The 23,940-nt window shown below is 42.6% G+C and overlaps 1 protein-coding gene across 1 annotated transcript; it reads left to right on the plus strand.

Annotated features, from left to right (window-relative positions):
- The first annotated feature begins 475 nt into the window (after nt 1-475).
- ALKBH3 (alkB homolog 3, alpha-ketoglutarate dependent dioxygenase) lies at nt 476-23,685 on the plus strand. The gene is given in 10 exon segments (XM_042790859.1): nt 476-545; nt 2,086-2,198; nt 3,315-3,349; nt 4,299-4,346; nt 5,923-6,026; nt 7,231-7,319; nt 10,462-10,599; nt 10,601-10,672; nt 18,996-19,094; nt 19,644-23,685. Coding segments are annotated over 10 exon segments (861 nt in total). The 3' UTR covers nt 19,737-23,685.
- Nucleotides 23,686-23,940: the final 255 nt, after the last annotated feature.

Below are 23,940 nucleotides of genomic sequence, written 5' to 3' on the forward strand. Positions count from 1 at the left end.
GCGGGGAGCCGTCCTGCACCCCTTCCCGAAAAGCCGCCTGGCACCGGGCCGTAACGTCCGCTGGGATGCGGCACCACCGGGCCGGGCGCGTTGTGGTTTCCCTCGTTATTTGTAAACGTTCCGGATCTGTACTGCTGCTTCCCACGCGCGTGGAAGTAGGTGTGCCACTGGCACGGCTTCCCCCGCCGCAGCGAGCCCAACGTTTTGACAGAAAAAAAAACTTTGCCGTTTTGGCCGTTCGCCGACACCCGCGCGCGCGGGCCCGCGGCCGGGCGGCGGGGCCTGCCCGCCGGCTGAGCGCCCTGCCCCGCGGGGGAACGACACGACACCCGCCCCGGGTGGGAACGACACGACACCCGCCCCCGCGGGGAACGACACGACACCCGCCCCCGCGGAACGCGCAGCCGCCCTGCGGGCCGGCCTCCGGGGGCCGGGGCGGGGCGGGCGGGCCGGGCCCCGGCGCTGAGGCGGCGTCATGGCGGAGCGGCGGCGGCGGGCCCGCGTGCAGGGCGGCTGGGCCGGCGGGGCGGCGGGGCGGCTCGCAGGCAAGGCCCGGCCCGCCGGGGAGGGAGCAAGGGCGCTGGGGAGCCCCATCCCCGGCCGCGGGAGGGAACCGCCGGGGCCGCGGGGCTGCCTCGGCCTCGCCCTTCCCGCCATAGAGACGGGGAGGGCGAAATGCTCGGGGGAAGCTTCGACGAGCCCTTGGGAAAGCGGTTGGGAGTTGGGGGTCCCTTTCGTCGCCGAGCAGCGCAGCTGGTAGGCGTCAGGGTGGGTCGGTAGTTATCCTGATCCGTCACTAAAAGTTCTGCTGCTCCAGTTATTTTAAGTAAAATTTGTGCGTACGTCACAGATCCGTTGTAGTCGTTTGGAACGCAGAACACCGGGTCAGCAGCATATGTATGTATATAGATGTGTTAGCTGTGTGTGTATATAGATATGTTAGCTGTGTGTGTATATAGATATGTTAGCTGTGTGTGTATATAGATGTGTTAGCTGTGTGTGTATATGGATGTGTTAGCTGTGTGTGTATATAGATGTGTTTCTAACACACACACTTATGCAGGTGTACTGTGCCTACCTTTGGGCAAGTTGAATGAGACAAATGGAATTCGGTGGAGCTAACTTCTATAATAACTGTTAGTCACTTTTTATTGATAAAACTTACTACGTGTCTTCCTTTCACAGTGAAAACACTGCAGAATGAAGAACGCTAGTTGAGGGCTGGAGTTAACATTGGTGTTTTCTATCAGACATTTAAAGCAAAGAGCGCAAAGGCAGGAGAGCGCTGCGCAGGTTTCCAGTCTTCCAAAAAGGACTGGTCTGTTTCCTGAATGTGATCAAAACACCACGTTCCACTCGCCTGATTACAATACCCAGGAAAGCCCCCATTTCTCTGCAGACTGAGCACCCTAGGCAAGCTGATTTTTTTTTAATCCTGAAAAAAATTAGCCAGTTATTTCGACTTGTGTGTGTAGCCTGTGAGTTTTTTGTCTTAAGTCTGTTTCATTCCACCTACTCCTAAGGGTATTTTTAAAAAATTGCTTTTACCAGAGTGAAAACTTTATGCAGAGTGAAGACTTTTACTTTGTCTCTGTTTCAGGCCCATTTTTAAGCCTGCTTGCCTATGTAAATAAAACACATGGAAGTGGTATGCCTGAGTTGCTCTTCCATACTTTTTCCCTTGTTTCAAAATCTTGTTTTCATAAAAGTATTTTTTTCTCAGAGAAATATATTTTTGTTTCCTAAAAGTAATTGTAGAGGGAAACAGTTTAGCTGCTTGGGAAGATTTCTGCTGGCATGTGATAGGTGTTTGTAGTAGAATTGAAAGGTTCTAGATGTCATCTTTTCTCATAAAAGGATGTTTTTATTTCTGTTTGTCTACGAATAGCAAACATATAAAAAAATTTCAGTGTCTGCAGTTTTAACTTTTACTTAATGTAGGTTTGGCTGTTCCCTGAAGTTTCCGCCAAGCGGAGGAGAATACCTCAAAAAATGGTTCTTTTAAATTCTTCCAAACTGTATTTTTTTGTTCAGTGAAATTTAATTTCATGTGATTTTTTTTTTTTTTTCTGATCTTTACTTCAGCACCTAAGGCACCTGTGGCCAGCAGCCTTGCCCCTGCAGGCACTAAACCAGTGTGGATCAGGAAGGATCAGCCTCACACTCAAAAGCAATTTGTCTTTGAAAAGCCACCAGAGGTAAAAGTTACATGGTAACTAGTAGAATCTCATCTTTTATTAAACTTAAAATGATAAAAATTATTGGACATTGAGAAAGTTATGGTTCCTTTGTTTAGCCTCAGACTTTGTGTATTCATTATGAACCTGTTCATAACTACTTTTTTTTCAGAAAGCCATAAGAGTATGTCCTCCTAAATACTTGGAATGATGCAGTATCCTAAGCATGATTTGAGCTCTGTTTCTTCCCTCGGTTGGGATATCTGTCTTATTTGTTACAGGGGAAGAGTGTGGGATTTGTTTTATAGATTTTGCTTTATGTCCCAGTAACAGATGAAGGATATTGTGCTCTGCGCAGTGGGAGGGCAGTTCCTTGCTTGGGGAAAAAAAAAAAACCTTGAACACTTCTTTCTAAGCCAGAAGTGTTTGAAAGGCTGTCTTCTTGGCATGGAAGGATTTGAGATGGTGTGAGAATACTCTCTTTTCTCTGTGGAAGAGCCCTGGTATCTATATAGTACTATATTTTGATCCTCTTGCTCGTTCTACTCAGTACATCGTTGCATCTCAGCACTTCTCTGAGCTCAGAGAAGAGAAGCATAAATCCCTGAGACAACCAGAATGATAATCCACGCTGGATTAAACTGCTGTGTTTGGGTTGTATTTTAACAGAAACCAGCTACCTCAAGCTGTGCAGACAGTTTTAAAGTGCCAGCTCCTGCAACGTCTGGTCTGTCTCATGTTTTGCTCATTGTCTGGGGCCTGGGATTTCTTCATCCCTCCTATAGTTGCTGTAGATTTTCGCTTCCAAATGTAAGGACAAGAACTTTTTTTGGTTGCAGTTGATAAATAGCAAGTATTGTAGTAATCCAAATAATTTAGAAATTAATGTCCTTTAGGGGGCAGTTGATTGTTAAAAACCACCTGCAGCGGTAGCTGCATTTGAGAGTTGCTGAGACATGGAGAGAGTGGGTGGGTTGTTACTGCTTGCCAATTGTCCAGAGGTATGTTTTTCCCAGTGACACGTCCTTATGCAGCTAGTCAGGGCTGCTGGAGATGACAATCAGTTCTGTTTGACTAGAGCATGCCAGGTACTTAAATGTGTTAATATTCGCTGTGCATTGTCCTGTTACCTTTCAGGTGGAGCGCAAAGTTCCCGAGGCAGGTGTGATAGAGTGAGTACACTGCTGACTTAACTGTCCTTCATGCGGTTTTTCTGCCTTGCTGGTCAGTGGGAATCTGCTGAAAAAGAGTTCCTTCTCCTCTTGCAACTGCCATGCCTTTGGAAGAAATCCCAGTAGAAAGCGTGGCCTGAAAGCCCTTTTATCCTGAACTGAATGTATAATCCGGAGAGTCCATGTCTGTGTTAACTAGTTTTTATAGCTTTGGTGTAGCTGTATAAGCCAGGAGGAATTAATAGTTTGGACATTCTGGATCAACAGAACTGCAAATATGTCTCCTTTGGTTAGCCATGTACATTTTCCTAGAACAGTCCCTGTGTGAACTGTGCTGGAAATTACTTATCCAGGAATATAGCTGGTATGACAACTCAAGCAGTGCTTCCTTGGAAAAGTAGCTGATAGTAGGTGTCATAGTGAAGCTAGATATTTGTAGGTCGCTTACCCTTTGTGTTGAAATGGGGATCGTCTCAGATAACTTCGGCACGAAATGTGACAAGGTGTGGTGGTGTATGGTGAAGTTACAGACACTGAAAATGAAATTGGCTTCAGTTTGGTTATTTTGGTAGAATTTTCTTACTCACTGTGCCTATAAATGCAAACATAGTGGTGAAGGTGCAGCCTTGTATGATTGTCTCCTTTAGATTCCCTGTGACATCCCTTGTTTACTTCTCTCTAGAGCCCTAAAATTGTATATTGAGCCTTTGGTGAAATGAGTAGTGAAGTACACACAAACTGATCTGCTTCTGCAACACCCCTTGCTGCCTTACTCTGACCGCTGACTATCTCTGGAACATTACTGCTTTCCTTTTTTTGATTTTCTTTTCTCTTTTAAAGAAAACTGTCCCTAGTCCAGGTTTAGGGAAATTCTAGTCCATGCTGCTCAGTTTAAGATAATTTCTTGTTGTTTGTCTATCTGATGGCTCTTTCCTTTCTACATCCTCAGCAAGCCCGGTGTGTATGAGCTCAGCAGAGTACCGACGGGCATTTCTAGGTAAGTGGATGAAACTTGTTACTTGCTATTTCAGAATGACACGGTGATACGCAGCCTTCTGCAGGTGAGTCCCTGTAGGGTGTTTTGACTCTAGCAAGTGCACGTTGCCCTTCCTGTGTACCTTCTGCTCAGAGTCATTCTGGAAGTACTTTGAATATCAGGTAGCAGAGCCTTACGCAGGTCTGAGCAGCACTGAAGAGAAGAAAAATGAACGTCTTAACGTCTCGTGCATACTGAATCTAGTGTTCCTGTCGGGAATAAGGAGGAGGGGCCATGTCCATTTGTTTCACGATCCAGAGTAGGTTGCTGCTGGAAGTTGGGAGGGGTATTCCTGTGCTAGCAAGTGTGTGATGTCTGAGTTACAGAGTTAAGAGCTACCAAAAACTTTTAGCTATAAACTGGACTTGTTTTAAAATAATAAAAGCATTTAGCTTTAGGCAGATTTGGTAACTTTAGGGCTGTACCATTTGCTTACTTGCTATGCCTTAATTATTTTGGCTTCAGGACACTTCAAAACAAAGCCTACTTGTTCTGTCATTCCTGCTAACTGAAATGCATTTTACTGTACCTTGCTGACTGAGCTGCAATATCAGTATTAATCCTTTTCTTTGAATTTGATAGATTTTATTAATAGTGGAAAAAATACCAAGGACATAGTAACTTTTTGTGCATTTATTTCAAAGCTTTCACCTTGGTTTCTTCTAAAGCTGCAAGGAAATTTTTATACCAATTTGAAAAGTAAAAGTATTGACCGGCAGGAAAGAGAAAAGATACACAGCCAGCTGGGTTATTCTGTCACTTTCTGGACTTTGTTTTCATAATATATTGCTGGAATATATACATTTCTGAAAAGTCAGTAATTGTTTTGTGCATCTCTTTTAGTACCTTTACTATATGTTCTTACTGTGATGTCTTTGGAGCACTGAATACTTGTGAGAGTAAACTCTTGTGAACAGCATTCCTACTCAGCAGCCCACCACAGGGGCTGGAATTTTTGAAGGCTACTGTTAATACAGTCGAAATCTAAAATGTACATATGAAAATAGAAAAACAGGAGAGGTTAAATACTCCAGGGTTCTTGTGCTTGGAAAAGAGAGGATAGAATGGCAGTAGTGATAAAGGGCTATCAAATTGTGAGTGGCATAGAGATGGTGAATAAAGGGCAATTATTTACTTATGGTGATTGTAGTACCATAATCAGGGAGTAATCTAATAATGTAATTTATCGGATGTGAAGTTAATAACAAGCAGAAGGATGCCATTTTTCACACAGTATATGGCTGAGTGTGGGGCTCATAGCGTATTGTTGGTGTCATACGTTTTTAAAGGTTTTAAAAAGCAATTAGACAGGTTTGTCAAGGGGAAGACTCATCAGGAGCTCCTGCTGCCTCCTGTTCTTTCATTCCCACCTGCTTTTTGCTGTGGCCAGAAGTAGGATGCTGGGCTTTGACTTTTCATCTGGTGCATTACAGCCATTCTTAGCTCCTTTGAGAATCCTGGAAATTAGAGTATTTTATCAAAGCATGTATAGAAGTGTATATTCCTTCCATCTTTTCTTTATCTTTTTCTTCCTTAGGATTAATTTGATTCCTGGTTTTATTGACTCGGAACAAGCAGACTGGATGTTTGAACAACTCCTCCAAGACATACCCTGGGGTCAGCGAACTCACGTCAGACAGGGTAAGACCAACTTTTCAGGTCGTTCCCAGGTCATTTCCATACCCAAATCCATGCATTGTTTATCACTCTTTTTCGTTTTACATATTACCACTCCTTTCCGTTTCTTTCCGGGCTTTTCATGCATATCTGAAGAGTACTGCTGCTTATTCTTTCAATCTCAACCACCATGTTCCTTTTGCCAATTAAACAAGATCTTTCCAAATTAAAATTGCCTGTCTTAAAAATACTTGCATTTAACTGTCTCCCCTGTCATGTCCAGTTCTTTTCCCACTCTTTTTTTTTTCGATTAAGTCTGTGCTCCATCCCTTCATACTGCCTCCCAGTGATGCTGCAGAAACTGTGTTCTTCGAGGTTTCTGTCACCAGGAATATTTTTTTACCTCTCACTTCAAATCCCAGCAGACCATGTTTCTTTACCCTTGTCTTTGCTTGTTAGTTCCAGTATGCTGTAAGTGAAGAGACTGCTATTCCGGGTTTGTTCGCTAAGGGGCACCTTTTGTAGCTAAATTTCTCTTTCAGCCAGGAGCGGTTGTAAGATAATATATCAGAGTAGTTACTGAACAGGGCTGGAAAATGTCTTCGACATCTGTGTTTATTGGCTCGCAATAAAGGTACCATATAATGGAGAAAGTTCTCTGTCAAGCATGAGAAATAGCTGCCAAGATAGTCTTTTCAGAAGTTGAAAGTACTTTTAACTTGATCTTTGTATTTCAACACAGAGCACACACATATTTGACAAATATTGTTTGTCCAGCCTTGCTGTGTTCTGCTTCTGTATGTCCCGTTGATGCTGCCATCCCTTCCACTTCATTCTTTCTGTTAGATACATCTTGCAACTTATGCCAGCATAATGGGCACTGGACCCAGGAGAATAGAAAAGAAGCTAGCATTATAAATAAAATCTCAGTTTCATTTTTCTGCCTTTAACTTGTCCAGTCCCTGCCCTGTCTGGCATAGGGATGAGAAAACTGATGTGGTTCCAAGATTTTGGCAAAATAATTCCTTTTGCAGAGACAGGCCTGCTTTTGAATAATCGTGTTCCTTCACTTGAGTTCATTAGGTAAGGCTGAGGGACTGCTTTTTAACTTTAGGTGAGTGTACAGTCCCTTTTCGATCAAGTTTCCTGGCAGATTTGCATCATCTTTCCGTTTTCAAGCCCTTTGAAAAAGCAACTGAGAAAGTCTTCCTGTTTTTCTTTTTTTCAGAAGTATCTTTTGAGGAACCAAGGCTTACCTCCTGGTTTGGGGAACTTCCGTACACGTACTCCAGGATAACAATGCAGCCAAACCCAAATGTATGTACGCGTTTACAGTTTTATTATCATCTACAGCAAAATCCTTTGCAGATATTGAAAGACAAAAATTCCCTCTGCCCTTTATTTTTATTTAGAGTACCTATCGGCATTTCATTTGTGATCAGCAACGGATTCTAGTGGAATATAGACAACTCCAGAGAGCAAGCATTATGAGTGGATTGACTGAGAGGAGCATGATTTAGTTGCTAAACATTGGCAAAAGGAAACAATCACTCCAGATTTCAAAGTTCTGCTTTTGGGTCACTGCAGCTTTGGACAAAACTCTGAATTGTTCTGTGTGACTCACTCTATGCATCTTTATATGGGGGACTGTAGTGTGCACAGGAATACTGAGTTTTTTGTTGTAAAGGTACAGTAATACCAATTTCTGAAATAGTTACTTTCAGAAACACTTGGGTTCAATACTGATTCAATTCAGTTTAGGCATACTGTTGATTCCTATGTGAATGCGATGAAATTCACACACACAACCTGCCTGTCCAGCAACTCAAGATTATATGATGCAATTTCCCACGCTATTTTGGAAGGGTTAAAAAAGCCCTTCTGAGTGCCCTGTTGGCATTTTGTGCTTGTTCACTCTCTCTCTCTCTGTCTTCCAGCCTGTTGTCCCATTGGCTTGTCTCTTGGCATTGTTTTGTTAGAGATTTCCATCGCAGTAGGCTGCAGTGTTCTGAACCATAAATTGTGCCTGTTGAAGGCTGGATAGCATGAGGGAGAAGTGTCCCAGGTCCCAGAACTGCTGCCAAAGGGGGATACCTCCTAGCAAAGCTCAGTTTGGGGAAAGTGGAAAGGTGTTATTTAACAAGATGAGTTGTGAAGATTTTGTAGTCTCAAATATGCCATAGTTCAAAATTTCCATAACCTATGGAATTTGTGGTGGAAAAATAGGCATTTTGTGTGGGTTTATGTGGGTGTGTACTCACTTGTGAAATATTATTTTAAATGGACTTTTCTGGAAGCCGAATGGCTTTAGGGATTGGAAATGCCCCGGCCCAAATCATTCAGCTGTACACTAATAATTTAAATACAGTTCAGAATTCCCTGTTGTGGAAGCCGTTGCTGCTCAGAGGTTGGGTAGAGCCCAAGTTCGTGGTTTCAGCTCAGTTTGCATGAAGTTCAGAGTTAGCTCTCTTAGGGCCACTGGCTTGTTTTTCTCATCCACAAGGTACAAGGCCTTAAGCAGTCAGGCATGCTGATCCTGTCTTTTATCCCTGAATAATTCTCCTTTTTCCTGAGAGAAAGAAAGTCCAGCAGAAAGCGAGATGCACTGGCAAACTTGCGTAACTGGGAGCCAGCCCTGGCACTGGCTGGAAACTGCCCGTCGGCAGATAATAAGGGCAGCCTGCACGCAGGCACTCACAACATCTCACTCAGCTTTGTAGGTGGGAATTCCTGCAGCCTAGATGGTGTAAAGAGCACAGTCCTTACCTGTAAAATAGGGTATATATCACAAAAATATCCCGAGTAAAGTGCAATTTAGTGCGCAGCTTGGCCAAAACTGATTACATGCCTTGAATGCTTGATCTCTAGGAATAATTAGCTTTGTGCCCCTCCTCTTCTGTTTGGTAAGCCTGGGTGTGATTGCAGCACTGCTGGGTATAATCCAGTGCTCATGCCTAAATGAATGCTGATATTAGAAAAATGGTTCTTTGTAAGTAGTGATGTAGTTGGTGACATAGTAACGGTTCAACAAAGTTACTTCCACTCCTGCAGGTTTGTAGCAGGGTTTCCACTGAATCATGAAATTCACCGTGTGGTGACATTTTTAGTAATAAATACTTCTGTGATAGGAATTGAAGGAAGCCAGTCCTAGCTGGTTGCTGAAAAGTGCTTTCAGTTGGACCCTTCTGTCATTGCATTGTGTGTCCTGCACATACTGCACATTCAGGCAGCCCAGTTACAAGCTATAGCTTTTTTGGAGTGGTATTACTGATTTCCCTACATGTCCCATAGCTGCAAGCTATGTTTATATATAATTAATTATTCACATGATGCTTAGTCATTGAAGGGGTGACCTAGCTAGAAATACCCTTACTAGAGAAAGATGGTGTGTTAAGGCTCCTGCAGTCTAGCCAGTAGGTTAAAAAGCCTTTAAATATGGGTAAGCATGGAAAGAAGGTGGTGCAGACTCAACTATTAGAGGTAGATAGTAGGAAATAATTCCTCCTATCTGTTCCTTCTGCCAGTGATGCCCTGGGAGATTTGGAATCAATTCTTTGTCCTCTCTTGATCTGTGTCTCTGCTTACGTAACGGGCAAAAATTCTGGCCTACATTGTTTTGACTTTTTTGGGTTTTTTTTTTTTTTTTTTAGATACTTACGTAGTGCTTAAAAGCACTGACAGATGAAAGTCATGATGTAAGTTTGTAACATGAAATAATGATTCACTGGGCTGAGTTGTAACGGCGTGTGCGGAGCTGCCGGGGGCTGTGGGCTCAGCAAGCTGTGAGCACGGGGAGGGACGGGACTCGGGGCCTGTGGTGTCGAGGTCCAAACCCCGAGAGGTGGAAGCAGCTGTCCTAGGGGAGCGGGGACAGATTCAGGCCGACCGTTGGCTCTTGTCCTGGGCCAACAGCTGCCGGCAGCCGAGAGCTTGTCCTTTAGTCACCGACTGCAACTCCGTGGGTACGCTGTGCCCACGGCAATGGCCGAGTAACTCAGATGCTACCAGAGTTTAACACCTCCGTGTTAAACTCCTCTAGCTCTGCCAGGAGCTTAAAAACCCCAGGTATGTGTGGGAGGAGTTGCACGCTTTTTGTCTTGGTTAAGAACTCCCAGTGTTTATCCGTGGTCAGTTCAAGCAGGTTTTCCTCTGTTAGTTTACTTCCAGTTAATTGAGGTGGCTGACTGCATTAGTATGAAAGGCACGCTGGCTTCATAGTTTTAAGAGATGATTTAGTACTGAGCGATAGGTAACACACACATATTTCCCATAAAGCCCATTCCTCACCTTTACTAAAAGTACAATCAGAATTGTTCAGAGGCATTTGTTTGATGTCAGGTTTATTGTGATTAAAGTGCTGTATATTTTGTTTCTGAGTAGCTTTCCCCTGGTGTCTTACGTTATCTGCTGCTGGCCTGCTTTTGCTGTACTTACCCTGCTCCTGCTGTGCTGATTGCAGTGGCATCCTCTGCTGACCACGCTGAAGGAGCGCATCGAAGAGTTCACAGGCTTTACCTTCAACTCTCTTCTCTGCAACCTCTACCGAAATGAGAAGGATAGCGTCGACTGGCACAGTGACGATGAACCATCACTGGGAAAAAAATCCTGTCATTGCCTCGCTCAGCCTTGGTGCTACCCGGACCTTTGAGATGAGGAAGAAGCCCTCCCCTGTGAGTGTTCCTATCACATTGACAGAGTCCTGTGGTTACTAATGTGTTTAGTATTTTCCCTCTGTTTAGAGAACTTAATTATAAAAAACGTTTAATGGTTGTTAATGAAAGCACAACTCAAAGTTGTGTGCAGTAAGTGTAGGGATCAAGAAATCTGTTGCATGCAATGTGACATCTTGAGGGTGAGAATGGGACCACCCTAATAATGTGCAGCAGTGTAGCGCTGCAGTGAAATTGCAACCTGGGCGCTCTTCTGCCCAAATAAGGGCATTTCCTCTTACTTAAGATGAAACCCATGACGGTGGAAGGGGACTTCCACTGTGTAAATGAACCAAAGAGTTAATACCGTTTTCTTAAACTCTGGCAAACCTTGGGAACACATCATGTATGTGGGACGAAGAGTTGCTCTGACTGCTCTTGTAAGTAAAAATCCTCTTAATGTTTGCAGTTTGACTTGCGTGTGTTACGATTGAGGGGCAGTGAACAGAGGGACAGAGCAAATTTCTTTTCCATAAAATACCGTGTTGCGGCATCATACCAAACAGACTAAATAGAGATCTTTAATAAGAAGCTGGGTGTGGAACATCCGTTCAGGAATTAGTTGATGATTCAGTAGTGAATACTTTTTCTAGATAGCATTCCTGAGCACAGCATTTTGTGTTTACAAGCCAACTTAAAACTTAAATTTTGCAGTTTGTATTTATCCAAGTAAAGGAATCACATGTTCCTGTGTTGAGAATACAGACCTCGTTTCTGGGTATCCTGCTTCAGATTCCTTTTCTGCATGTGCAGTCTTTGCGAACTTTGGGAAGTTGTTTACTGTCTGTTTATGTTGCTATTTATTCTAAATTAGTAATGCAGAAAGCAAAGGTGATGATTATCAATCTATTAAAAATCTGTATGCTGACGTACTGATGTCTGCCCATCAGGAGGCAGCTTGGCTCACCTAGTCATGAACAGCAAAGGTCAGAATTTGAATTAGAAAAAAACCCCAGAATTTATATTTTTCACCAGCTCTCCAATTTGTAAGTTCTCTGTTGTCTGAAGTTAATTTAATCCTGGTCCCTGAGCATGAGATCACATAACCAGCGCATTATATCAGTGCGCATAGCATGAATACATATCTTTGATGTTGTGGTGATTACAGAATGGCAGCTGGAAAGTTCATTCCTCTGGGCAACTGTAAATGGTTCTTGGATTCATTTCTAGAAGTGCATGTGTTCCCCTTCCATGGATCAGACTCAAAGCCACTTAGATTTCAGTATAAACTTCGCAGTTTCCCTCTTAAAAATCAAGCCCAGTTCTTGAGTAAGATGTCTTTTTGTTGTGTTCTCTATTTTCTGTAAGACAGTCAGTAAGAGCAAAGGGGGAAATGCAGTCTCTGCCATTCATAATTGGCCACCTTCTTTGATCTCTACTGCATGATTCCTTCTCTTTTCTTCCTGAGATGGATGATTTTCTATATATGTATTCCTCAAGCTCTCCTCATTTTTTTCCTCTGTGCCTCTGACCTGATATTTCTGACTAGCTGAGTCTTGCTACCTATGAAGTGTATTCCTTTTGCAAGCGTGACATACCTGTTTCTAAGGTATGAGCCCCCTGTGCAGAGTGATCTTTGAGTAAGTTGCAGTTAACTGCATCCTGGGCCTAAGGGAACTCAATAATTATATGGCAGACATTGCGTATTCTTTGCACATTCCCAAAGCCTGCAGTTTTTCTGAGAGCATCCTGTGACACTAGATGCTTTGCCAAGTGGGAGTTACAAGAGGCTCTGATGGAAATTACCACCTTTCAGGCTGCACCACCAAAGAGGTAATTTTCATACTCTATTGCAATGTAGCATTCTCTCTTTCATTAAGAGAAAGTTAAAGTTGATTGTAGATATTTCAAGTTTCATCATTACTTTGTTCAGAAGCAAGTTACGGGAAGAGGAATGTAGTCTAGGGAAAAGGGATTCAGATTAACAGTCATCACAGGCATTCAGGCTCTCCCTGGTTTGTAATCTGCCAGTATCAGTACATAGGGTTTTCCAGAGTTAGTCTTCACTGAGGAGGGGAAAGAGAAAGTAAATCCTTTTCCTCCCCAAATTAAACCTCTTTGAGGGCCAACATTCGAGTATTTCAGATGCTAGAGTTTGAGACCTTCGTTTCCCTCTGCTCTTCTAAGTGCTTTTAAGTATTTTGAGATGAAAGATGGGAAGATGTAATGAAAATGCAAGATGAGGAATACTATGGTAGAAGCTCTCTGTGGATAAACGGTACTGGGGAGAAAAAAACCTAAAGCGGTTGCCTGTGTGTGATCAGGTACTGGGTACAATATGTACTACAGATCAGGTAACACCTTGTAGTGCTGTTGCAGAATACTAGATCAGAACCTTCACAGACTTCAGTTCATGTTCTGTACAAATATTTTCCATGTTATATCTTGAAATGTGGATGAACTTGTTACAGAATAAAATCCTATTGCGCTAACTGCAAAGAAGACCAGTAATGTTGGTGGGTTGTTTTTTTTTGTGCATGTTTGTGTGAATTTTGACATTTGTCTGGTAGGAATTTGGTGACATTTATATAAGCTACTCTGTCACAAAAGGAAATCTTTTTATCCTTTCTCTGCATTTTCCCTGGCAAAAAAATGAAGAAAAAAATAATTATTTAGGTGCAAGTGATACTTTATTTTTTTTTTCCTGAAAATTGTTCTAGGGTGAGGGGAAGGAAAGGTTCAGTCCCCTGTTTTTCTTTTTGGTGAGTACTGTATTGGATGAGTAAGTGTTCATCATGTAGTAGATGGTGAAGGAGTGTAAAGACATGCATAGCCTGTTTGAATCTGCATCAACAAGCATCCCTTGTGGATAAGTAGAAATCATTCTTACTCAGATTTCAGCCCAGTGCATGTAAAAAAGCTACAAATACATTTCAGGAGTAAATTCTCCACTGGAATTAAGGAGACTTTTCATGGAAATTAACATGACGCCAGAAATTGTTTTCCTTTACCCACTTGCATTTTTCTTTTTAAGCATGCATTCTTCTAAATACTGCATTTTTCTGTTTATTTGGACCAGTTGTGTGGCCGTAGCTGATATTTTGCCTTTGCTTTAAACGGTTTCTGGGGTTTTTCTGGATGCCTGCTTGGTAGTTCAAAGCCTGCAGTGGAATGATCTGGTTTCTTTTATTTTCTACTTCCAGTTCAAGTAAATTACTTTTTCTTGCCTCCTTGCCCCCCCCGCACCGTTGCAGCTCCTGCCTACACCGACACCACGAGGCGAATGCTTTGGTTTAGAGCTGTGATTCACACCCAGTTCGCACACAAGCCGTTGGTTTAGTCAGCGAGCCCTCTCGTGCTTGCCCACGGCAGAGCTGGCACCGCCGCGGCCTCCTCCTGTTCTCCACACAGCCTCACGGCCCCGCGCCCACTCCCGTGGCACTTCATTGTCCTGCTCTGGAGGAATTAATTCCCTGTAATTAGACGGGCCCTTTCTGGTACAATCTCGCCAGCGTTTTTACCGTTGCTTATCACTGCTCGACTCAGTGAGACGATGCCAGGTCACCCGATTAAGTGTTTCTGGAAGCTGAGTGTGAACCCCTAGCTGAGGGGTGATATTTAATGTCCCCCCTCGGCACCCACGTCCACGGCACACCACGGCACACGGCCTGGGTGCCCTAGGGACCGGCTGGGCGCCGTTGCCTGAGGAGGAGCGGTGGAAGGAGTTGGGAAGCCGGCTGCCAGGTTGCTGTTCTTCCCTCTGTAACCAGGGAAACTGGGGGGTGCTGGGCGAGGGGGGAGCTTCCCGCGCCTCTCGGATAATAGCAGGATGTTCGTGGTGTTCTCAGAATCAGCCTTCAGGAGGGGTCTGTCCTTCAAACAAAACAGTAAAACGCAGTCCTTTCCTTCTGTCCTTGAGTAGGTGTTCTAGCAGAAGTTAAAAGATCTCCTAGTACTTTTGAAAACAAGCAGAAAAATAACCCTTTGTGCCCTAAGGGTCCTAGCTGAAGACAAACGTGGGAATATATGGAGCACGGTGGAAACGAAAAGTTGGATCGAGATGAGGGGGACTGAGCTTTTAGGCTGGCAGGAAGGAGACTCGCAGCCAGCAGTGGCTGCAGAGGAGATGTTGTCCACCGGCGCGGGCAGGACTTGAGCAGCTGTAGGCGGGCAGAGGGGAAGAGGCCAGTGCTTCAGAGCTGCCTCGCTTGCAGCCTGCTAGGTGAGCTGCAGGAGGGCTGAGGGAGTTTAATGTAGGCAGGCAAGCGGACCAGGTGAGGAAAGGGCAGTATAGCTGATACTCATTCTTACTGAACCGGTAAAGAAAGGAGCCGCAGTGAGGAGATTTCATCAGAGATAGTGAGAATAAACAGGTAAAAATGCAGAAGTATTGATAGATGAGCCTGCTTTGTTGCGGAGGAGGGTGATTCTACAGCTGGTGGTAGAGGAGTAAACTGGAAAAGAGGGATACAAGCAAGGTGGAAGTCTGAAAAATAAGATGCTAGAAGATTTGTAAGGATAATTCGCTTGGTAATAGGGAGATAGGTAAAGCAGAAGACTAGAAGCCAGCATTCTCCATGAAGGCTGCTGACTTTAGCCTTTGAAAACAATTTTGCATCATTTGCATGTATAATTGCACTATTATTTATACATTCTTCGACAGGATGTTTCCATTTACTTTTCCTTATGATACAAGATGCTTCCACACTGTCCAGAACCTATCTAACTTGCCTGAGACTTCAGAACCAAACTTAAGCGATTTACATAGATTTATACTGGATTTTTTCTCTTTCTTACCTTTTTGATTTTGATACCATTTTAAGAAAAAAAACCTTGATGGAGTCCAGAGATACTTACAGATTTTATATTCACAGCCTCCCATCAACTCATGCTGAACTCATTTATTAACTGTAGTTACGTGAATGAAAGATAAAAAAAAAAAAGTTTGGGCCAGTGTACGTGGCCAGTGTAAAGCTTGGATTGTATTAAATGTGCAACTCAAGATTATAAAAATTATAATATACTAAGAAGCAAAACATTTGCTTCACTAGACCTGGTCTTGGAAGCAGCTGGTTTTGTAATACATATATAGCATTATGAAGTGACCACAAAGAAGATACCTGATGCATTTCTTTCCATGTTTGTTATCAGTATTTTAAAAACGTCTTTTCCTCCTTAGATGTCAGGAGTAAATTTCTTTCATAAACTTCTTCACCTCTGAAACTCAACTGAGTTTTCTGTATGCCTAACATCAGCTCTAGAGATGAAAGTTCTGAAACTAGATTTGGTGGACAGTGTTAGTAATGACATGTAAGACAGTAAAAACTTTTTGTCTAACTTTGCTGGCTCTGCAAAACCAGTTGACATAACAATCTCTTTTTCTAAGGAAAACTAAACTCAGAGGTGTCCTGTTTAAAAAGTAACTGCTGCCTTTACATACTGACTTTTCTAAGCCAAAAGGATGTTTCCTCCTGAATCATTTATCTTAGAAGAATTCCTCTTTAATCAAGATGAGCCAGAGATAAAAATAAGTCCACTGTTGTCCATCTGCAAAGTGAAATGATGTAATCCTGTGAAATAGAAAACAGCCATGCAATGGTATTTCTCTGCTTTTCATCAGCAGTCATGTTTATAATACCTATTTTTGAAATTCTTTTCCTCATTTCCTCTGAAGTTTAAGAGAACGTTTTTGGCATTACACTGTACTTTTAATAGAGCAAGATAAATGGCTAATAATTCTAGAAGCTTAAAAATATGCTTTGCATTGTCCTTACAAAGAATACATATTACAGGTGATTCTGAGTGCCTTCAGCACTCCCTGATTCCAGAGGTTCAGTGAGTTTAATTAATCACTGGCACAGCCTCAAGCCCTGAGGGTATCCCCAAGAAACACACAAATCCAGAATTGCCAGCACTGAAGACCCTTCTTCTGTCACACTGTGACTTGTAGTCCCAGATGTGAACAGAAAGTGGTAATCACTGAATAAATAGTCAGTTACATCAAGGGATACTTTTTATTATTGGGGATTGATTTGATCCCAAACAAGCGTTTTTGCATTTTAGAGGGTTTGCAGTCTTCTTTATGTCTGCATCTTTTTTAGACACAAACACACTCCCAGTTGTTCTTTGGAAAATTGAACTTTGTTTTAAGTACAGGACATAATTTTCTCAGTAGTTGATACTTTACCTCGTTATTTTGAGTTTTTAAACAATCCGTGAACTTTTAAAAAGACAAACCTGCATCAAGTTGGGTCGCTGCACAGCTAGGCTTCAAGGAAGTTGGCTAAGAATTTTGAAAATGTGAGGTTTTGTAAAAGCATTAAAATGTGTTGGGTGAGAGCTGTTGGGTCTTTTTAATAGCTCTCAAAAGACTATGTCTGCCTTTTTATGACTCATTAATGTTTTCTTCTAACTGTGGGGTCTTTGCAGAGTCCTGTTAGTTTTCCTGAATAACTCAACATAAGCTGGAGCCTGGAGATCTTGTAACATTTGTTTCTGTTTCAGAAATGTGGGACTTTTGTCAGTGGGAGGTAACTATACCTGCACCTCAAGCGCATTGCCTCCTCCTAAACACTCCACAAGTGTGATTTTAGAAGTCCACCAGCCATTATAAGAAACTAGCAGAGAAGATGCTGCCTAGCTAATTGAAAAAATAGAAAGTCTGAAGCAGTTGTTCAGCAACTGTTTTAAGATGTATGGTCCCTTACAAGAACACCCTCATGCTTTAGAGCAGCGGGAGTAACATAGTTACTCCCGTGCTTTAGAAGACTGCTCTAGACCTGGCCTAATTATTTTTTTCTAATCTCTTTGTAGAAATTGTATATTTCTGGCTTCTCTTTCAAGAACAAATAACTGATAAGGTGATCTCTTTGAATAAAAGCCAGTATCTCTGCTTCTAGAGGCAGTAGTACAGTAACTAATATGCATTCAGCCTATCTGCTTGCTATATGCAGTACCCTCAGAACAAGGTTAACCCTGTACTTGTACAATGTAGAGACTGAGAACCTGGCACACTCTTTTTTCAGTGGAGGACATTCCTTATTCTCTTTACACTTCCAAACTATCTGTGGCTTTCTGTAACCTAAAAAATCTCTTAAATCCCCTTCCTTTCAACACCAATTAAAATATTTCTCCAACTCCCCCTCTCTTTAAAATAATCCCTGTATTTTGCAGATGATTTCCTATCTGAAACTTCCCTGAATTCCTCATTTCAGACAGCTGCTTCCCACTCTTCTAAGACAGCTTGCAAAGTTGGCAACAGAGATCTCTAACAGGCAAAATATACACTGCCGTTCTGTATTTGGGGGACATCCTGGTTTTCCTACTCACATTTCTAAATTAATGAAATAATCCAAGTGCCATCATTGAGTAGACAAGATGTTAGATGGAAATTGTTGAAGGTTTGCAGCAATTTTTCCTGCAGCTGTTGAAGGCTAAAATCAGAAAATATTAAAGGAATACATAGAGCATTAGAATGCCTGCCCACATGGCATTCTAGAAGATAGTTCATGTCACGCATAGTGTGATTTCATGAAGAGGTGACTGTCAGGGCTGACAAAGAGAACTGCGCTGGTGTAATAGACTTCCCTGAGCAATTTGGTTTCGCAGTGTATTAGTCTGATTTAAAATCGGAAGGGATAGTGCAAAGCAACGGAGAGTTGCTATTCCCACTGATGCAGCATGTGTGAGACTAATACTGCAGGGTTGCTATGTCCAGTTGTATTAGTGCTTTAAAAAAGCTGTATGTAATCTGAAGGCTTAACACAAGTTTGCAAATTATTTGTCCTCTGGTTTAGCAGTCTGTTTTACTTAGGGATAATAAAGTTTAAGACAACTTGTTTTACAAGGTGCTATAGGAAAAGGTGAATTTTTTTGGATAGGAAAAGTTCTTCATCTAGCAGATAATACTATACCAGCATGTAACGTCCAAAACAAGACAAAATTCAGAATAGAAGGGAGATGTGTATTTTTGATGAAGTAGTTAATTGTTGGAATTGGGGTGGCTATTGCAGAATGCCTCCACCCAGAAGTGTTTATTTCAAGACTGGATGGTTCCAAAAGGTTCATAGCCTCGCTCTAGAATTTTGCACTAGATGCAGGAGCTTGTTGTTGAATCTTACCTGTGTTGTACAGGCAGTGAGGTGCAGTGGCTTCTATCATCCTTAAAATGCTTGCCTCCTGAACTCTTTATGAAATATGGTATCAGAGAGGTTTAATTAGGCTTCTTGATCTTGTAAGCTTCCTTTCCTCCTCTTCTCTCACAGCTTTGTAAGCTCTGCTGTAGAGGACTGTTTTTCTACCAAATGGCATGCCCACTTCTTCAGTGCCTAATGTTTCTTTTTAGGAAGAGAATGGTGACTATACTTACGTGGAAAGACTAAGGATCCCGCTTGATCACGGGACTCTGCTGCTGATGGAAGGAGCCACCCAGGAGGATTGGCAGGTAGGAACTCCTTGACACCATTTGTGTGCTTCCCTTGCAATGCAGTTTTCTAAATAAGCACGAGTCACTCCCGTGAAGGTATGGGACATTCTGCTTGCAGTGACATGATTGTCTCCCAGCATATTAATATTGCTTTCTGCCTCAGAAATTCAAAGCAGCCACAGAAACAATGGGTTTTCTTTTGAGTGCTAAGTCACGTGATAGGAATCAGCTCATATGTTCCAGCATTAAAGTTCATCAGTGAAGGCTGCAGCCTGCAGCTGAAAGAGCAAAATCAATTTAGGAACTTGGAATATAAAAAATTTGCAACTTAATTTAACAAGTCTGCAGTAATCTACAAAAGCTCTTCTGTTTTCAGTGGCCCTGAGCAGTCAGAACATTATTTTTTTGCCTTACCTTAGTGTTTAGAAATGTTAATAAAAAGCCATCACAGGAAATGAAGTAATTTTACATTGTTTGATTACCTATATTTTAAATATACAAGCTCATGTGCTTTTTTTTGCCTTTTTTTTTTTTCTTTTTTTTTTTTCCTTCTAATGCCACTTACAGCATCGAGTACCTAAGGAATATCATTCTAGAGATGCACGGATAAACTTGACCTTTAGGATCATTTATCCAGAACCTGATGGAGTTTGGAAGTAAAGAGGCACTTCGGCATTGTTGGATGTAAACCTACAGCAGATCGAGAGCCAGAGGTTGCTACAGATTTAAAGGATGCCTTACAGGAGCAGAGTTCTGTGAAATATCTGATGGGGAAAAGAATCGATATTCTGACGACCTTTGACAATCAGAAGCTGCCTGTGTTATGTGGACAGTGCCGTTTTGTTTTCTGAAATGATACACTATTAGACGATACTAAATCACAGTCTTTAAGTTTGTGAAAAAAACAGTGATCATGCTTAAAAGAACACAAAGCACATGGAAGGTCTGAGAGGTGCCGACTGGAGCAGAAAGATTCCGTGAGCAGTTGTTTTTCCCCCTTCTGTTGTCTCTGCTTTCTGCCCAGGTAGTGATCTGTGTTGTAAGTAATGACAAGACAGGGTTCTTTTGTGTACATATGCTGCGTGTGCAGAAATGAGAAGGCTGCACTTCACCATGATCTCCAACTATTACTCATTTCACCAAGGAGTAGTGTGTTGCTTTTTATTAGTAGGTTGCAAAGTCTTTTCCAATGAAGCAATCAGTTTCATTATTTATATAACTGCTTGAATTGCGTTGTTGCCTAGCAGAACAGAGGGTCAAGCCTCCCTCTTGCTGCGCACTCTGTGGTCAGACTTTATCCTAACTGTTTATCTGTGTAGACAAGACAGATGAAGGCGAGCAACAGCGACCCGTTCACCACGAGCCTTATCAGCCAGATCGAAGCTGCCCATTGCTTGAGTATCAACAGTCTTCCATCCCTGCTGGCTTCACACTGTTACCTCTGTGTCATGGGCAGGAAAATAGACACAAAGAGATTAAAAGCATTGCTTTCAGAATTAGCTAATAAATTCTTGGTTTCTTTTTTTTGGTTTTAGCACAACTAAGTTGTGGGTTTCAGGTGGGGCAGGAGATGTCAGCATCTCTAAAAATGAGGCTCGTGCTGCCAAATTTGATACCCCAAAGAACTGGTCCGAAGATTTGGACCGAAATTATGATAATCACAATGTAAGTCGGTTGCAAAGTTACACCAAGTAGAGTGTAGTAGCACCAGTGCAGCACTCACTGTGACACTACTGCTCCTAGGTCTGTGCATATTGCGTTAAAGAATATTATTTGGAGGGCTGTCACTCGAAACTGCTGTTACAGAGGAGCAGCTCAGACCTGATTCTAGGTCGACTTGCTGGAATTCTTCAGGTTTGCCAGCCCCAGGTACATCTCACCCGTTGGAGGAACCAGCGAGCTGGTGGCTGCTGTCTGAGTGTTCAGTCAGGTGTGCTGCCTGCGTGGTCACCTTCTTGCTGTGGCTAAACAGCATCCCCTGTACCAGATCCGAACAGGCGTTTGGCATGTCTTCGCTGCCTGCCTGAGGTAGGATTTAAGTGTGGATAAATGCTGTCTGCCTTGTAACACATTAACATTGTTAAGCAAGCTAGCGTCCCTCTTCAGTGCAAGGATAAGTTGGTGTTTAGAAAATGTTTATCTTTACCTAGCCAGCATTTGCTGTAGTTTAAAATTCTTACTTGATGAGAGCCATCAAGTTATTAATACTCAATTATGCCTCTGTTTTAATGTTACTGATGACCTAAAGGACAGACTGTTGAGCCATTTCAGTCCCTGCGCTCTTAAATTGGGCAGAATCATTTTCTTTGTAGATCAGACAACTCCAGAAACAGCTTCTCTACCTAAAGCAGCATACAGCTTTTGAAATATTCTTCTAAAGTGAATGAATATCGTTAGAAAACTTACTTTGTTATCTATTAATGTCTTCACTTTCATCCCAGTTTGTATAGAAATGCCCTTTTGGAGTATATTTGATGTTAATTCCTTGCATTTGAATCTAAGATCTGGGCTCTGTGATGTATCTCCTGGGAATTAGTGTTGAAGGAGGCAGATGCTTACCTTCACGTTTACTTTCTTTGGGTAGCTGGAGCTCTGTGCATGTCCCTGTGTGTGCCCAGGTTTGGCAGTCCTGACAGAGAGTGCTTTCCCTTAACCAAGGGGCAGTCCTAATTTCTCCAGGTATTCTGTAGCCTTTTATGAGTTCATACAAGCGAAATTTATTTACACTGTGTTAAGAGCAGTCATGCTGCGAGAGAGAGGAGGAGATGGGGGCCTAAGACAGAAACTTTTAAACCCCCAAACTTCAGCCTGTGGAAATTGCAACTCATTGGAATTCAGTGAAGCTGTGGCACATAACTGGTGGTAGGGCCCTGGAGGCTGATACTGTTCCGGAAGAACAGTTTTTCACTTACTTTCTCGGCTTCAATTTATAATGTTAGCAAATTGGGTTTTAGTTTCTCTACTTCCTTTGATCTGGGAGAAGACCAGTGTTTCCTCCCCAACAATAAAATGGTTTATAGGAGAAATGCTGTATCCCACGGAGCAATCTTGGGGTGACACCCTTTTGCTGCTGGTGTCTGCTATGTTCTGCTCTCTCTCATGTGTCGACCGTGCTGCTGCTTATATCCAAATCTGGTTGACAGTGGGGAGGAGGCACGTGGCATCATTCCTCCCCCTGTCCCGAGTGTCCTGGCTGCAAGGGGAACAGTTGGCATAGAGGTCAAGTTTCTTTGTCAGCTGGGAACTTGTGGGTCCTTCCTTCCTCCCCCCACCTCCTCCCAAAAAAGTCACCTAGCCAGGTGGCAGCGGATTGCAGCCTCCCGCCTGCCGGGACAGCAGGAAGCGGCTTAGGGCAGAGGAGATTCCAGCCCACATCTCCTCAGGAGATCTTTCTGCAGGAACATTTTCCCTCTAGGTAGAAATTTGTTCCTGAATGCAGCAGGGACTCTTGCAGTTCTCAAAATGGATGTGTGCAAAAGTGAGATTTGAGAAGTCTTGAGCCTGGTGGTCTCATGGCACCTAAAGATTTTTCACCGGAGGCCAGGGCAACTGGAAAATTTTTAGTGCTGCTGTTCAGCTGTTCCTGCTGTTAGAGTTCAGTGCAGAGGGTAACTAATGTACTTAGAATGGTAAATATGTAGTTAGGTTCCGTTCTTTAACTTAAACATTAGCTGGAGGAACCTTTCCCCTAGCTATATGGATTTAAAACCAGTATTTCTAAAAATGCTACCCAAAACATTTCTTTTCCAGTTACACGGCTTTTTTCCTTCCCAGGATTGTTTTGACAGTATGAGATTACAATATTCGCAGCCAAAAAGCTTTCGGAAAAAAGGTTAAAACTCAGAATACACTACATTAATGTAAAGTAAAATATCTTTATCTGAAAACAAAGGTTTGTACGTACACAGGGGCTTCAGGAGTGGGGTGGGTTGCCTAGAGTTTTTGGGTTTGCTGTTACCACCAGACTCACTAATCTAAGTGTGGAGTAGTCTGTCCATGTGAGGTAGTGGAGCAGGTGCTAAGAGCTGCTTTGCCTAGAGAGCACCTCTGAATTTTATTTTCCATATTCCCTGTGTTCTTCCTGTCTCCCAAACTGCCTCTCGTAGCCTTTTCCTTTCCCCTCTCACCTCCCACTGTCATTTGTTCATATTTGTCTCTCATTACCTCTCATATGCTCCCTGCTGCAGGTGTGATGGTATTTTTTTACATAGCAGATATAAACTGTGGGTTTACTTTTTTCCTGTTTCTTCATTGCGAAATGTTATTTTTCAGCAGAGTAGGTGTGTCTCTTCCAAGAACAGCTGAAAAATTGCATTCCTCAAAACCGTTCACTGTCTCTGGCTTTCAAACAGATTGAATCTACTAGTTACCTCAGTTAAGATTCCCTTTTCCAAAATAGCCATCACATTTTCCAAAATATAATGGCCCTCAGGCCTGATGATAAGGAACAGATGAATGGCAGCTGGTTTTGGTAAGGATGGGTGGTGGGCTGCCACCCTGAGGGAACGTGCAGGATGGAGCTGTTCTGAAAAAAAGGGCGACTGGTTCCATCAACAATATGTAACCATTCATTTATTTAACACCTATATAAACAATAATGTTAACTGACCACAGTGGTGTCAGCAATTGCTCTGTCTCCTTGCTACTTGCAATAATCATTCAGTCACAGAGTACTTGAGTATTCAAGCACAAACTCTTGATGAAGTTGGAGTATATCTGATTGAACACTGTGCTGCTGGGCCACACCAGGTTGACCTGAGCACACGCCATCTAAAACCAATAGCAAAGTTCCATCATTTCTCTGCTGTATTTCTATTTTTTTTTTTTTTTTTTTTTTAGTGGGGAAAAAAGACTAGGATTTTCA

This window comes from Tyto alba, unplaced genomic scaffold, assembly GCF_018691265.1.
Source record: "Tyto alba isolate M040663 unplaced genomic scaffold, T.alba_DEE_v4.0 Super-Scaffold_18, whole genome shotgun sequence".
Taxonomy (NCBI): Eukaryota; Metazoa; Chordata; class Aves; order Strigiformes; family Tytonidae; genus Tyto; species Tyto alba.